We start from the raw sequence: 16,659 nt of genomic DNA, 5'->3' as shown, positions 1-16,659 counted from the left end.
CTTTCTCTCCATGTCTCTCCTCCTTGCTTTGGTTTGACCTCTTCAAGTCACACTCCTACATTCAGCCCTTCTCTCTCTCTCCCTCTCTTTTGACATATTCCTTGAGTTGTATTCCACAGAGCTGTGTGTCTAATTGAAAATGCAGTTGTTTCTGGTTCGGGGTTAAAATGGCGTAGTGTAGTTTTTTGTGTGTGTGTGTGCCGTGGTGGAAAGTAACTATGCACTCAAGTACTGTACTTAAGTACACTTTTGAGGTATTTTTTTACTTTTTTTTTACGAGTATTTCCATTTTTCAATACTTTTACTTCTACTCCACTATCTCAGAGGCAAATACTGTACAATTATCTGAAAACGTTAGTTACAAGTTACTTTGTAGATTTCGATCATTATTAAAAAAAACATACACATTAATCACTTCAGCCCTATATGTCCTTTGGCTATTTGAAAACAGCCGATCTACAAGCTTGTAGATCTGCTATTTTCAAAAGATTTTTTATACATTTTAAAACTTGAACGTGAAATGGGCATTCAGCATAATGATTACTTTTACTTTTGGTACTTCAAGTAAATTTTGAATACCGGACTTTTACTTGTAACAGAGTATTTCTACATTGCAGTATTGATACTTTTACTTAAATAACAAATGTGAGTAGGTTCTTCCACCACTGTTTGTGTGTGTGTGTGTGTGTGCGTGCGTGCGTGCGTGCGTGCGTTTGTGTGTGCGTGTGTGTACATGTTTTTTTGGTCAGCTATCTCTTCACAGCGAGCTAATCAGATCCCTTTTCAATCACTGCACCTCCTAATGAAGTGTTGAGAAGCTGCCTGTCACTGGGGCCTGCCTGCCTGCCTGGAGTTTTTTGCAGTGTGTGTATATGTGTGTATATGTGTGTGTGTGTGTGTGTGTGTGTGTGTGTGTGTGTGTGTGTGTGCGTGTGTGTGTGTGTGTGTGTGTGTGTGTGTGTGTGTGTGTGTATGCGCGCGCGCGCGCTCACGCGTTGATGGGCTCTATGGAGAATGCGTGCTAGGGGAGGGGGGCTGTGGGATAGAGTGGGCTGTCAATGATCGTCACGCGCTGAGGTATGTGTGGCGGTGAGTCTATGGCAGCGAGACAGGGGGGTGGGCGCTAGGCACGGATTAACGTGATCAAAGCCACAAACACAGAGACATAGGGAGAGAAAAGGAGAGAGACACACATACAGAGCCCCCCCCCCTCTCTCTCCCAAGTCCCAATAACTCCTGAAGAGATGAACCATAACTGAACTGTGGCTGCCAAGCACTCTGCTTAAAGACTATCGACGGAAACTATCGATTTACAGGAAGTAAATGACCAAAAACCCATTCAATTTTTACTGTACATGTAACTATGAGTGGTGTATCGATGTAGCACAGATGTAGTATGAACACAACGGATTTGGGGGGGGGGGGTTCGTGGAATGGGAGCACATGTAGAGAAGGGGGGAGACAGACAGACAGACAGACAGAGGCAAACAAACAAGTCGGTTTAATAGAATTGTACCTGGCGCCCTGAAGACACACACAAACAGAGCGTATCAGCCAGAATGCTAATACTGCCAAGGGGAAGCCAAAACTAATAGCACAGACATTAAGAAAATGATCCCCGGGCTGATATGTTTTCTATAGATGGCGACTAAACAGAATTGCCATATTTATCATACTCATGAAGAGAGAGAGAGAGAGAGAGAGAGAGAGAGAGAGAGAGAGAGAGAGAGAGAGAGAGAGAGAGAGAGGGAAGGAGAGAGAGTTAGAGTCATGCCCCCTCTGCCCCACCACTCCCCCCGATTCCTGTCCCTCTCAACTGCCCCCGGGAGACTGACACACGCGCACACACACACACACACACACACACACACACACACACACGCACACACGCACACACGCACACACGCACACACGCACACACACCCGTCTCTCTCCGTATAGTTGTATAAACCACCACCACCCTCCCCCCCCCCCCTCCCCCCTCCCCCTGCCCTTTTCCGGCTCTCCAATTAAGCTCCAGCGGCAGGTTTCCATCAAGCAGCCTGGCCGTCTCCTGCAGGACTCGTCAGCAACGGGGCCTGTCAGGAAATGAACTCATCACTGGGGTGACAGCTGCTAATTCCTCCTTCTTCCATGTCACACGCACGGCCTGCTGTGGCTAATAATGAACCACCCAGCACTGATTAGGGTGGAGATACACACACTGCACTACACTACACTGCACTACACACAGGGAGGGCGGAGGACGCAAACGCACACAATACAAAACTTGCACGTGGGTAGAGTTACACGCACACAGACAGACAAGTCGATCACGGATACACAGTCGCAAACAAGAACAAAATACTGACATGTACCCACATAATGTACGCAAACGCCATACATGAGGACCATATGGGCGACCACAGGTTGTGTTGATAGAATGTTTCAAAACGTTTCCAAATATTCCACATTTTATTTCGAGATATGTTTAAAAATAGCAGATCTACAAGCTCACAACGCGCTGTATGGCTTGTAGATCGGCTGACCACAGTCCCACAAGTGTCATTTGTATATCGTCTCTGTCGCGTGGAAACCTCATATGACCCAAAAACCTTTCAGGATTCAAATGTAAAAAGTAACAATATTATACAGTATGTGTGTGTGTGTGTGTGTGTGTGTGTGTGTGTGTGTGTGTGTGTGTGTGTGTGTGTGTGTGTGTGTGTGTGTGTGTTCTAGCTGAATGGAAAGAGTGTTCAGGCACGGCCAGGACTGTGGGTTTTAACCCATTGAATCCGGGAACGCATCTGTGACACAGACAGACACTTAGACAGACAGACAGACAGACAGACAGACAGACAGACAGACACGCAGACAGACAGTACAGCGAGGTGGTTACGAGGAGCATTTCATTGCTCTCCTGGTTCCTCTCTCGCCTCGTACCTCTCCCAGCATCCATCTGTAATCCACTCCTCTCCTTTCTCCTGCCCTCTCCTCCTCTCCTCCACCACCACCTCCACCACCACACACCGTCGCTCTCTCTACGTGCCAACCCTGCCTGACTGTATACGTCTGTCTGCGTGTGTGTGTGTGTGTGTGTGTGTGTGTGTGTGTGTGTGTGTGTGTGTGTGTGTGTGTGTGTGTACTTGTGAGGGCCGAGTATCTCCACAAGTATAGTAGTAATTAAAGAAACAGACATTGTGAGGACATTTTTCCTGGTACTCAACAAGAGAAATGGTCGTTTTATGTTTAAAACATTCTTGGAATTATTAAGGCTTACAATTAGGAAAAAGTTCAGGTTGGGGTTTGGGTTAGTAATAGGCATTTACAGGTTTGGGTTAGAGCTATATGCCTGATTTATACTTAGTTGCGTCGCACGCCGAAAATAGCTGATCTACAAGCTCACGACGCATCACAGCGCAGCACGTTGTGAGCTTGTAGATCGGCGACTCGACACCGGCACGCAACTACTGGAAATATAACTCAGTCATTACGGTTAAAATGTTGATGTCCTCAGAGGTATATACTAACACAAACGTGTGTGTGTGTGTGTGTGTGTGTGTGTGTGTGTGTGTGTGTGTGTGTGTGTGTGTGAGTGAGAGTGAGTGTGTGCAGTCTGCACTAACAGGATGATCTTTTGATTCCCTTTGTGTGTACGTGTGTGTGCGTTATACGAGTGCTTTCTCTCCATACTTTTCCTGCGGACGGCTGTTGTGTTGTGTTGTGTTGTGTTGTGTTGTGTTGTGTTGTGTTTGTATTGTGTTTGTGTTGTGTTGTGTAGCCGTCACGGCGGTCTCCCACTCACTCCATCAGCGGCGAGGCCTGTGTGTAGGGGCCTAAATGAATATTGATTCTCCCTCCAGTGCTGAATACTGCTGGGATAAAGGATGAGCGTGTTTCTACACAATGAACCCAATGGGGCCCTGATGATGGGGGGAAGAGAGGAGAGAAAGAGGAGAGGAAGATGATTAGGATGATGGTGATCATGATGATGATAATGATAATGGTGATGATAATGATTGTGTTAGTGATCGGAACGCATGAGGGGAGCTATCAGTTGGTGCACGTTGCGCCCATCGTTGCTGCTCTCGTACCTCATGGCGCTGGTGAAGGCTGTGGGTTAGAGACTGTTCACTACGCTCACCACTGTGATGCTGTCTGGAACCGCAGGGGATGAAGTACATTTGGAAAAAGAAGAAAAAATAAGTCAATAAGTAAGTAAATAAATATATAGAGTATATACATTACATATGTCTGTGGTTGTATATCGTATTCGTTCCAGGGCAGAAACCTCTTACCTCCAAATTTTCACTTTTATTTTTTTCTAAATGAACTTGATCATACTACACAAAAAAAGTATCAAAAGTAGCAGATCTACAAGCTCGAAACACGGCACAAAGCGACTCGTTTTGAGCTTATAGATCTGCTACTTTTGCTATTTTTGAATCCTGCCAAGTAACATGTGAAATGTGAAATATCGCGTTGGGGAAGTGAAATACCAAAACGTACCCCTCCCTCAACACCCACCGCTGAAGTGCTCTTGAGCAAGGCGCTGAACCCCCAACTGCTCCAGGAGCATAAATATGGGTGAAATAAAGTAAACTAAACTACATAAAAAAAAACAAAAAATAAAAAAACAACAACAAGAACACAATTCTCAAAATGTATATTTATCTCAATTGTTATCGAAACGCAAGACTTGGTCTATGAAGTCGATAAGGGTCTGCTGAAGATGATAAACATTATCACCAGCATCCTGTTATGGTGGCCAGAAAAGTATGAGAATTGTTTGTTTCTTATTCAAATGATTCCATGTAAACTTGGAATTGCAACTAATTATATTTCCAAATGAAATAAAGAAGTGAACAACAAAAGAAAACTCAATAAGAAAGCAAACATAACGCCAATCAATCATAATCTGTAATGGACATATCCGCAAAAGTCGTTTTTCAAGGTCATGATCTAATTAGCTCTGGATCTCTCAGACCCATATCCACAACAGTGTGTGTATACTCTGACATTGTATTCAAAAACAATGCCGTCGCCTGTATGTGAGACACAAACACACAGGGCTGCACCAGACCGGATAGCCAACAGCCGTCCAAAGACCACTGCTATCGAACCTGAGCTTGTCCAAAGGTTTGTATTTATTATGCAAAATACAAATGAACAGGTTAATGTTAGCTACCACTGTGTGGGCAGGCACCCTCCAAGCTAAAATAGTTTTTTTGTAGGATGGCAGCGGGTAGATATGAATAAAGGTGACCTCGGTTTCTTCCCTAGTGGCCAAGCATGTCTTTAATTAATTTGAGTTAAGGTTAGGCACTATTAGCATGGTCAGTCCAGACAGGTGTTTGGGAGGTTGTTGTTGTTGTTATTAATGTTATTAATCCATTAAGACCGGGAAAGCATCTGTGTCATTTTAGATTTCTTTGGCCATTCAAAAATAGAGATATACAAGCTCATACAGTAGCGCGGCACCGAGTGCCGCTCCATGAGCTTGTAGATCTCCTATTTTTGAATGGCCAATGCATAAAATAATGCTTTTTAGCTCAAATCTAAAATGACACAGACGCTTTCCCAGTCTTAACACATTCCATGCCAGAGTTTAATATCATAAGGTACTCACCAGTGCCAGCGATTTATTGTTGTTTTTTTGTTTTTTTCACCTCGCCACAGACCTCGCTAAATACCTTATGATCGCGCGTTAAACTGTTTGTAGACACACAGGGTAGCTGTGTGAGTGGCCCAGAGAAGAAGTTTTCAATCGGCGACATTCCATTTTGCAGTAGTCGCAGTTTCTATTAAACAGCGTTCAGCGCGGAAAAAAACAACACCGAGATAATGGCGGATTAGCGGAAGCTTTAGAGCGGCGGCGGATGGGAACGAAAATCTTCGATTGACATTCATTTCCGTTTCCGGTGTGCTACAATGAAATGTGTCACTGCGAGAGAGATATCCATCTCATATTCTGGTCTTTGGGCAGAACCAGCTGCAATAAGGAGTGTGTGGTCCAGTGCTCTCTCTTCATCTGGAAGCTTCTGCTGCAGCGCCTCCTTCAGGTGGTTGTCTTCATGGACGGTGTCATCGTCACGCATCAAATGCATCTTGTTGAAGCCACACGTTGTTGTAACAGCAACCAGGAGACTCCCTGTTGCTGCTGGTGCCCTCGATGCCATTTTGTTGCTCTCGGGGTTCGAAATGGACCCTTACATTGTCTGTAACTCCGAGAGTGCGCAAATGGAACCAAATGGACCCCATTTGGTTCCATTTGTGCACTCTCTGAGTTATGGGGGTTCTTGAAATGTTGGATGGCGTCATAATGGCTGATTTTATACTTGGTTGCATGTTGAAAATAGCCGATCTACAAGCTCACAACGCGTCGCAGCGCAACACGTTGTGACCTTGTAGATTTTTAGAGCTCAACACTGGAGCGCAACCAAACATAAAATGACTTGTCTTTTAGTTCTACTGGATCTCTTCTCCACTCCCTCACTAACATTTTAGTCTAGTTTTTATTTGTTGACGAAATTGGCAAGATATTTACCAAACCCATCTTTTGTCTGTCACCCTTCCATTAGTCATTTTAATGTGTACATTGGAAAGTGCAAAAAGTTGTTATTATTATTATTAATATTATATAATTAACAGTGCCCAATCTTAAATATATTTCATTAATTTAGGCCATACCTAATAACAAAATTTAAGCCCCACCTCTATGCTAAAATTTAAACCCTATATACTTTATATTGTTAGATTGTGTATCTGCTATTTTCGCTATATAAACAAAAATAATGGAACATTGAAAAGATTTTCACCAATAATGACCCCCCAAAAAAGTGAAAGTGGTTCACACACTACTCACATACTTTCGAGGATGCTCGAATAGTTTGTCACCAGATTATGTCAAGTTTTAATGTATTTCAACACCATACACTCCGTTTCTCACTTCTATCTAAATAAAGCATAAAATACATATTTTCCTATGTCAGACAGCCTTTACATTTGATCTCATCAATAGTAACACAATTCAAAAATATACAATGAGGGACAAAAATATGTCTTTCCAATAATTTCATGTCATTGATTATAGGAGCTAAATATGGCCTTGGATGTGCACATTAAATATGTTCACACCAAAGCCTTTCTCCTCACTAAACACATGATGGTTAACCTGAGTTTAGTTTAGCTAAAAGCCAAAAAGAATGACAATAATAATAGTAGAACAAAATCCTGTGTTAAAGTGGGGAGGGGGAAGGAGGGGAAAAAAATAAAAAAGGGAACAAAGGTGGGAGGGGGACCAAGACAAAAAAGACTGATGCTGCGTTCACACGGGCAGATACAAAGATACAAAAATACACAGCATATTTATCACTCACTGTATCTGTGTCGCTCAACACGGCCATTGACGTCATCAAGCGCTGCGTCATCGGAGCTACGGTTCTAGTTTTGTATCTTTGTATCTGGAAGTTGAACCCAGCTCAACTTGAATTTGTAGATTTGTATCTTTTGTAGCAGCTACAAACGTCGGATGTTGCTTTGTGTCTTCATGTCGCTGGCTTCCTTTGAAAATGAATGGTAGACTGTATCTTCGTATCTGCCCGTGTGAACGCAGCATTAAGGGACAGATTCCGAAACACAGACTTGTCCCAGGCTGCACAGGCATCAGCAAAAATTGTGCTCATGATGCAAACATTAGCCATAACCACTTAAGCCCTATTTCGCAAACATTTTCGCCTGATAACGACGTGCCCAAAACAGGGACGCCGGGTCGAAAAATTGTTAAACAGCTGGCATTCAATCGAATAAATACGCAAGCGGCTCCATCTTCACTCTCAAGACGCAAACAGAGCCGTATAAGAGAGAGTCACGTCACGCTTTTATCTCGACCGCAAAGCGGGCTGCTACGGGCCGTAGTTCCAAACATTGGAACTTCCTCATAGAGATAGACGAAGCATTTCCACATTCCATTCTTACGATGGGAGCATGGTTGCCAGATCTGCTTATTATAATTTCCCAGCAAGATTTTATTTGAAAATAGCCGATCTACAAGCTCACAACGCGTCGCATCGCGTTGTTAACTTGTAGATCTGCTATTTTCAAATAGATGATGTACATGTTAAAGTACTCATGTGGCCCATAGTCGCTCCTTTTGGGCTGGTTTTCCTAGACCCGGTTGCTTGTTTCTCTCACAGAATCTGGCAACACTGGATGGGAGTCTAGGCTAGTGACGTACTGTAACTCTCTTGTACGGCTTCTGGACGCAACGCGTTCCCAACATGCTCCCTCTCTCCCCTACTACCCTTCCAGCACTACTTTGTGCGGAGCTCCGTCCAGGTAGACCACCATCTCTCCCCCCACCGTCTCCTGCACCTCGGCCACGCCCTCCTGCTGCTCCACCTCCACCCCTCCCACCGCCTCCTCCTCGTACACGGCGCCCTGCACCTGCAGCGCGCCGTCGTCCAGCTCCGTCACGATGTAGTGCGTTCCCTCGTCGTTGACGATGACCTGCGTGATGCCCTCCTTCTTCATCTGGTCGGCGGCGAACTGCAGCACCTCCTGCATGCCGTCCGAGCCGGCCGACACCACCACGGCGTCCTGGAGGACCTGCACCTCCTCCTGCTCCTCCTTCACCTCCCGCAGCATCTCCCGCTGCACCGCCGCCATCGCCATCTCCGCTGTCAGGACCTGCTGGTGGTGGTGAGCGATGACGGCGCCGTCCTCCTGACCTCCTCCTCCCTCGGCCTCCTCCTCCTCCTGCTGCTGCTGCTGCTGGCCCATCTCGCTGACGGCGCTGAGGAGCGCGTCCAGAGCCGTGGAGGACTCGGACACCACGTGAGCTCCGACGTCACCTAGGCCTGGCGTGATTATTATTTTTGTATAATCATCATGATCATTTCCATGTTGAAAAATGTTCACACATTTTCAAATATTGAAAAAAGCAGAAATAGCTGATCTACAAGCTTACAACGCGTCCGATATTGACTTTTTTACCGGTAACCGATATACCAATATTGTCCAACTCCGATACCGATATCAACCGATACCAATATATGCGGGGCAAAAGTCAACTAATTGTCATCACATATCTAATAAAATAAAATAGCTATAATATCAATATAATATCTAACAAATCTAATATAATACAGTGATGTTGTTAGATTTTTGTTGTTAGAGTCCCAGGTCTCACTGGTGGTCATTTGAATGAGTCCCACTAATCTTAGATTAGATGTTGGCTTATTTGACAGTGCAGAAGCATAATTGCTTTGATGCCTATAACATTAACGAGTGTCAACGAGCGTCAGCTGGACACGGACACACACACCTGCCCTCTGCAGTGCTCTAATTTGAAAGTGACTGGAGTCTAATTTCTCTGCAAAAGCCCTTGAATATGATTAAGGATTACTGTGATTATGATAAGCTCACATTTCATATCACACACACCATACAGTAAGAACTAACTTTTTTTTTTTTTTTTACAAAAAATATATATATTTTCCGATATTTTTTATGCTAATATCGGCCAATAATATTGGACATCCCTAGTTGTAAGCTTGTAGATCTGCTATTTCTGCAATTTGTACATGTATAAAATGATTAAATATGCAATAATGTCGTTGTATGCTTTTAAGTTACTAAGCGCAATTTTTGATTACGAAGCCTAAAAGGCAAACAGATTTTTTTTTTTTTTATTCACAATGTTCCAATGTTCAATGGCCAAACACAATTAAATCGTTAATCGCAATAATTTGAGTGACAATTGATTGTCAACTTAAAGGGATAGTTCACCCAAATCAAATAATTTGATGAACTGCAGCGGTTCCGGTAGGAGACATAAAGAGTCTCCTTTGTCTCTCCTACCGGAACCGCTGCCTACTATCAAATTATTGGCTTAGGAATGCGACAAAAAAAAAATAATATCCATGAATTCGAAGTCTCCATGGGGTGACTAATCGATAGAAAAAGTATTTTTTGGGTGAACTATCCCTTTAAATTTATAATCCTGACAGCCCTACCTCCTGTTCCTCCTCTCACAAAGACTCCTCCCGCTCCTCCTCTGGTGGTCACGGCCTGCAGTCTGCCCCCGGCCTCTCCGGAGTCCAGCAGCACGTACTGGGTGTTGCCCTCGGTGTGGAGGTGGTGGACCCCCCCGGCCCCGCCCCCGGCGGCCACCTCCCGGCCCGAGCGGATGACCTGTCCGTCCTCGGTGATGTGGAGCACCTCCGCCACCTGGCCGGACATGGCCAGCGTCTGCAGCGTGGCGGCGGCCGACTCCTCCAGGGCCTGGTCGATGCTCACCTCCCCGCCGCCGTAGCCCTGGATGATGATGACCTGCTGGAGGGCACCTCCTCCACCTCCTCCGTCCTGCTGGCAGCCGGGCAACACCACCGCGGTGGTCGAGTCCCCGAGCTCGGCCTTGACGCCGCCGGTGGCGGGAGAGCTCTCCAGCAGCTCGGTCTCGACGAACGTGGCGCCCTGGCCCTTCAGACGGCACTCGAACGACTTGGACACGATACCTGTAGGAGGAGCAGACAGATGGAAAAGGAACACACGGGCGCTGAGTAAAAAGTACATGGACGTCCACATATGTTCAGTGCGTTTTATAAGGGTGTAAACCTCAGTATGTCCATTTTTTTTTCTTTTCAGGAAATAGAAAAAAGAACCTGTGTTCCAATGGAGCCAATGGAGTTATTTAGTCACAAGCTCTTTACTTCTCATTGGTTCAATATTTATAAAACCCATAGACAAACTTAACCACTTTAAATGTCACTTTCAACATTCTTAAAAAAAAAATAGCAGGAACATTTCCGCTAGCTTTGCGCTACACTGTTGTACGGGCATTCATTAAGAAAAAAACATAACTTGAAATATGGAGATAATTCTGCTGTTGAACGTGCAAAAGGTGTTAGGTAATTCATGATGTGAAAAAAGACAACTAAGCCCCCCACCCCCCGAAAGAATTACGTACAGTATGAGTTTGACATGAACGGTAATATAACACTTCATAATTTCGTGGCAAAGAGGCAGCTAATGCATCTTTTTCCCCTTCCATGACATGAAAGCAGTCAGAACAGAACACAGATAGATATTAGGCTAGGTTAATTTTGTCGACTAAAACTATGACGAAAAATTTTCGTAATTCTAAATAAAAACGAAATAAAAACTAAGCTATGATGACTAAAACTAAGACAAAATAAATTGACAATTTTGTCAACAAATAAAAACTAGACTAAAATGTTGTCTACTAAAGTGCGACACAACGGAGTTGTGAGCTTGTAACTCTGCTATTTTTGGCACACAGCTGAGTATAAATCAGGCATTTCAACAGCATCACTGCCGGCCAAAATACATTTTAGTCGACAAAATCAACTGTAGATTTAGTTGACTGAAATCTTATAATATTTAGTCAACTACAACTAGACAAAAACTAAAACATTTCAGATGACTAAAATATGACTAAAACTAAATGGAATTGTATTCAAAAGATCAACACTGGTGACAGAGAGAGAGAGAGAGAGGGGGGGCTGAGAGATACTGGATGAACAGAACACAGACATAGATATTAGGCTGCATGGGTGACAGAGAGAGAGAGAGAGAGGGGCTGAGATACTGGATGCTGCTAATTGAGCCACGCCGTGCCCTCTCAGATCACAGGTTGCCATGGCGTTTCCAAGGCAATGGGAACGGTGTTAGAAATGCCATTGTTTAAAAAACCTGCAAACTGACGGAGACCATCCAGACATGCGTGGGATAATCTGCTGAGGAGAGAGAGCAAAGCAGGGGATCTGAAACAGGGGAGAAGGGACCCTTTTGCACATTAAAAAAAAATGTTTTAGTCATAGTCTTTTGAATAAAATTCCATTTAGTTTTAGTCATATTTTCATCTGAATGTCATCTGAAATGTTGACATTTTAGTCTAGTTTTACAGTTTAGTCAAAAAAAGCTAGAGTTGATTTAGTTCAAACTGTATTTTGTCGGGCCTTGATGGCGTCATAATGCCTGATTTATACTTAGCTGTGTGCTGAAAATAGTCGATCTACGCGCTTGTAGATATTTTCGGAGCGTGACACCCACGCGCAGCCAAGCATAAAATGACTTGTCTTAGTTCTACTGGATCTCTTCAGGCATTTTAGTCTAGTTTTTATTTGTTGACGAAATTGTCAGTATATTTAGTCATAGTTTTAGTCATCTTAGTTTTTATTCAGTTTTTGTCAGTGAAAAAAGGTAGTCGACAAACATTTTTCGTCATAGTTTTAATCGACGAAATTAACGGAAAAGTAAAAGCCCTGTATTCTGAATGTTACTTGAGGAAAAGTACAAAAGTATTGGCATCAAAATATAATTAAAGCACCAAAGTAAAATAACTACATTATTTTGGGGGGGAAATAACAGATCTATCAGCTCACATATAGATGAATACACAAAGTACAAAATGTTTTGCATTAATAATCTAAAAATGCAAAGTAACTTGTAACCGAGGTTTTCAAATAATTGAGTAAAAAGTGCAACATTTGCCACTGAGATGTACTGTAGTGGGCATCAAAAAATGAAAATACTCAAGTACAGTAAAAGTACCTAAAAAATTATACTTAAGTACAGTACTTGAGTAAATGTACTCTGCTTTTGTGCAATGCTCTGTATATTTGTACATATTCCTGTAGATCTTTGTTTTTGTGGTGAAATATGGAGATACAAGGTTGATCACCCCGACCGCGACAGTATCAAAAAGCATAGCGTTGCTGTCAGGCAGAAACCTCTTATCTCCATATTTTAACCCTTTAAGACCGGGGACGCATCTGTGTCATTTCAAGATTTCTTTGGCTATTCAAAAATAGCAGCTCTACAAGCTCATAGCGCGGCACCGAGTGCCGCGCTATGAGCTTGTAGAGCTGCAATTTTTTGGGAAAAATCGTGAAAATGTGTTCAAATCTTTGAATATATATATTTTTAAAGCAAACATTTTTTACTTCTGGGGGTCCCTGGAACAAAATATTTTGAGATGGGGGGGCCAGAAACATAAAAAGAAAAACTGTTCGGATTTAGAAGACATGCTACTGCTACCTTTGTATCCTGAGAAGTAACAGTTTTGGACATATGAGGTTTCCACCCGACAGAGACGATACAGTACATGCACGTAGATGCACACGTGCAGCAGAGAGAAGCACAGGGGTATACTGACTTGTACTGACTCATCAATCATTGATATTTCCATCTGGCCCTGACATTCTGTGTCCCGTGTCTCACAACAAGGCTGACAGTGTGATCAGGAAATCGGAGTTGCGAGGCAAACAGTGTGTGACCCTACAGTGTGTCTACTATACTCTGCAGTGATGGAAGAAGTACTCTGATTTCTGTATTTAAAGGGCAAGACCACTTTGGTAGAGGTTTGGGTTGTGTGCCATGATGTAACTCCAAGGGTGGACAAGAAATCAAAAATAATTGCTCCATTGATTAGAAATTGATCATACATTCAAAATACGCTCCTCATTGACTTACATTGTACGGTGAAACAGCTCTTAAAGTCATTATTTTTAGCACATAAACGAACGCAAACAAAGTTGATTCAGACAATATAGATCATCACCAAACCCGGTAGTGTTTTTTTATTTTTTTTATTTTAAGGTTAACTTTATGTTGATTTTGCCCTTTTTATTAGGAAGAAACCCCGGTCTGGATCCGTGGATCCGGATCTTCAAATAGTAAAATCAACAGGAAGTTAACAGTACTGGGTTTGGTGATGATCTATATTGTCTGAATCAACTTAGTTTGCGTTCGTTTATGTGCTAAAAGAGTGACTTTTAGAGCTGTTTCAGCGTACAATGTAAGTCAATGAGGAGTATATTTAGAATGATCAATTTCTAATCAATGGAGCAATTCATTTTGATTTCTTGTCCACCTTTGGAGTTACATCATGGCAAGGTAACTACCCAACCCAAACCTCTACCAAAGTGGTCTTGCCCTTTAAGTGCAGTACTCGAGTAAATGTACTCAGTTACTTTTCCACCAGTGGTGACCAGGAAATGGTCGTTGCGAGGCAAACAGCGTGTGACCCGTGTGTGTGTGTCCACTACTCGCTCTCCTCCTCCAAGGTAAACAGGAACTGAGACATTGTTAGCTTTAACTCTCACTCTCGTTGGACGTGAGAAGAGTGACCACTCCTCCTCCTGACTACAGTAGGTCTGTTAATCGTGCACGTATGGACGTGCACGCACTCATGCATAGTGTACAAATACACACGCACGCACGAGTGCACGAGCACACACACAAACACACTCTCTCTCTCTCTTTCAAAAGGAGACCACCCACACGTTACAAGCTATTGCCTGAAATATCACTAGGGGGAAGCTGCAGTGTCTATATATATATATTGTTGTTGTCGGGCAGAAACCTCTTATCTCCATATTTTAACTTTCTGTTTTTTCCCGTAAATTAACGCCCTACTCAAAAGCATCAAAAGTAGCAGATCTACAAGCTCAAAACGCGGTGCTTTGCACCGCGTTTTGAGCTTGTAGATCTGCTACTTTTAATGCTTTTGAATTTTAACCCTGAAAAGTTAACAGTTTTGGACATAATGAGGTTTCCACCCCGACAGAGACGGTATAATGTGTGTGTAAACATATTGTCGCTGTCGGGCGGAAACCTTGTATGCACGAAACTGTTACTTTTCAGAAAATGGAGGGAAAAAAAGGAACCGCGTTTCAATGGATCCAATGTAGTCATTATTTATTCACAGGTTCTTATGAATACTTTTTCGTTGGTTCAATATTTATAAAACACACAGACAGACTTCCAACTTGGCGTCCCTATTTAGGACATGTCATTAGGTGAAAATGACATGTTTTGCTACTGTTGCGTGACACTGTCATATCGTCGCCTTACTAAACTAATGGCATAAGCAGGGGTGCACATAACTGGTGCGCAGGTGCGCATGCGCACCCAAAATAAAAAATGCGCACCACATCAGGCGACGCGAGGCGCTTTTGCGCACCAACAGCTGGGACAGGAATTTCCAAGCTTTTATTTTTTAGCAAAACTAAAAAATAAAAGCCTGGAGATCGAGGCTAGGAATTTACTTCCTGAAGCCACACTCACACAATCACTCTAAAGCACCCGTCGGCCCGATGTACAGCCATTAGGCACAGGGGTAGAGATATGACTCGCGTCGCCTCGCATCGCCTCACTGCGTGCACGCAGCCAGCAGCGGCTGTTAGAGGCACTCGTCACCGATGATGAACGCACCGTAATGGTGCAAAATATGCCGTGAACGTCCCAATCTGGCGGATAAAATCAGCGCAGCAGCACAGGGCACCAACCTTGGGGGCTTTATCTAACAGCGTGAGAAAAAAAAACGGCGAAAATCGGCGGAATTTAGAAGCAGAGCGTCCTTTTTTTCTCCCCCCCCCCCCCCCGTTGACAAAACTGTCCGGTGGGCACCGTGCTGAACCCCCCCCCCCCGTTGACAAAACTGTCCGGGCTGAACCCCCCCCCCCCCTTGACAAAACGGGACGGGCGCCATGCGCACCAAGTCACATGTCCAGGTGCTCTTCTGCGTACCAGACCTAAAAAGTTATGTGCACCCCTGGGCATAAGTCATTTTTTTAAGTTTTTCAGGAAAAATAAAAAACTAAATGATATTTCTTAATCATTTCACCCAAAATGGTTATAACAAATTATGACTATTTAAATAGAAATAACACTGTCTGTCAGTTATGTAACATAAGACATTTAAATAGGTTTAAATAGGATTAAATTAGACTTAGGCCAAAAAAAATAAGCAAAAGAAATTACAAAATGGCCTAAATCAGTAAATAATTTGGCTTAAGTCACAAAACCATGTGACTTAAGCCAAGAAAGGCCTATTTTTTGGCCTAAGTCACAAAAAGGGGAGTGAACAGCATGATCCTTTTCAATTAGGAGATGGGCGATTTTACCAGAGGTGGCCAGTGTCATGAGGAGCTGACTTAGGCAAAAATATAATTTTCCTCAAAAAATGACATAGGCCATTAGTTTAGCAAGGTGACGATATGACGAAGTATAAAATAGGTCATTAAAGGAGTAGTTCATCCAAAAAAATGGCTTATTTTCTATCAATTACACACCCCATGAAGCATTGAATTCATGGAGATTTTTTTTGTTTTTGTCGCATTTTTTGTCGCATTTTTGTCACATTCTGTCGCATTCCTAAGCATTCCTAAGCCAATACTTTGATGACCAGCCTCTGGTCTCAAAGAGACTCAAAGAGTCTCCTTTGAGTCTCCTACCGGAAACATTAACATGTTTCCGCCGGTAATCACAATATTGTCTCAGGAATGCGACAAAAACAAAAAAATCTCCATAAATTCAATGCTTCATGGGGTGTGTAATTGATAGAAAATAAGATTTTTTTTTGGTGAACTACTCCTTTAATTTATTAAAAAAGATGAAATATATTTATGGTAGATACAAGGTTTCTGCTGACAGCAATGTACTGTGATGAGATCTCAGAATGAAATAGCAAAAATAGCAGATCAACAAGCTTAAAAATCGCTTTGCGTTGCGTTTCGAGCTTTTAGATACACTTGTAGACATGCACGTGCACACATAGACATCAAAGGGGGCTTGAGCCCCTGCCCTTTTGTCTGTCGGTAAAAAGTGCCCTTGTCTCCTCTGACTGTAAACTGTAGAAACCCCTGCGCCCGT

General features: G+C 43.1%; 1 protein-coding gene across 1 annotated transcript in view; it reads right to left on the bottom strand.

The window, feature by feature from the left end:
- Positions 1 to 8,277: 8,277 nt before the first annotated feature.
- The window catches only part of LOC311041849 (zinc finger protein 407-like), a gene marked incomplete at both ends in the record, with an annotated part of 75,770 nt that continues 67,388 nt past the window's right edge, over positions 8,278 to 16,659 (bottom strand). Inside the window, 2 exons of the mRNA XM_084052334.1 lie at positions 8,278 to 8,837; positions 9,996 to 10,496. Of these exons, the coding sequence (XP_083908460.1) occupies positions 8,278 to 8,837; positions 9,996 to 10,496 (1,061 nt within the window). The remainder of the gene's footprint in view (positions 8,838 to 9,995; positions 10,497 to 16,659) is intronic.

The sequence above is a fragment of the Gymnoscopelus microlampas genome, assembly GCF_963454915.1.
Source record: "Gymnoscopelus microlampas genome assembly, chromosome: 3".
Taxonomy (NCBI): domain Eukaryota; kingdom Metazoa; phylum Chordata; class Actinopteri; order Myctophiformes; family Myctophidae; genus Gymnoscopelus; species Gymnoscopelus microlampas.
Note: the sequence above shows the minus strand (reverse complement) of the source record. Positions and strands in the feature narration are given on the sequence as shown.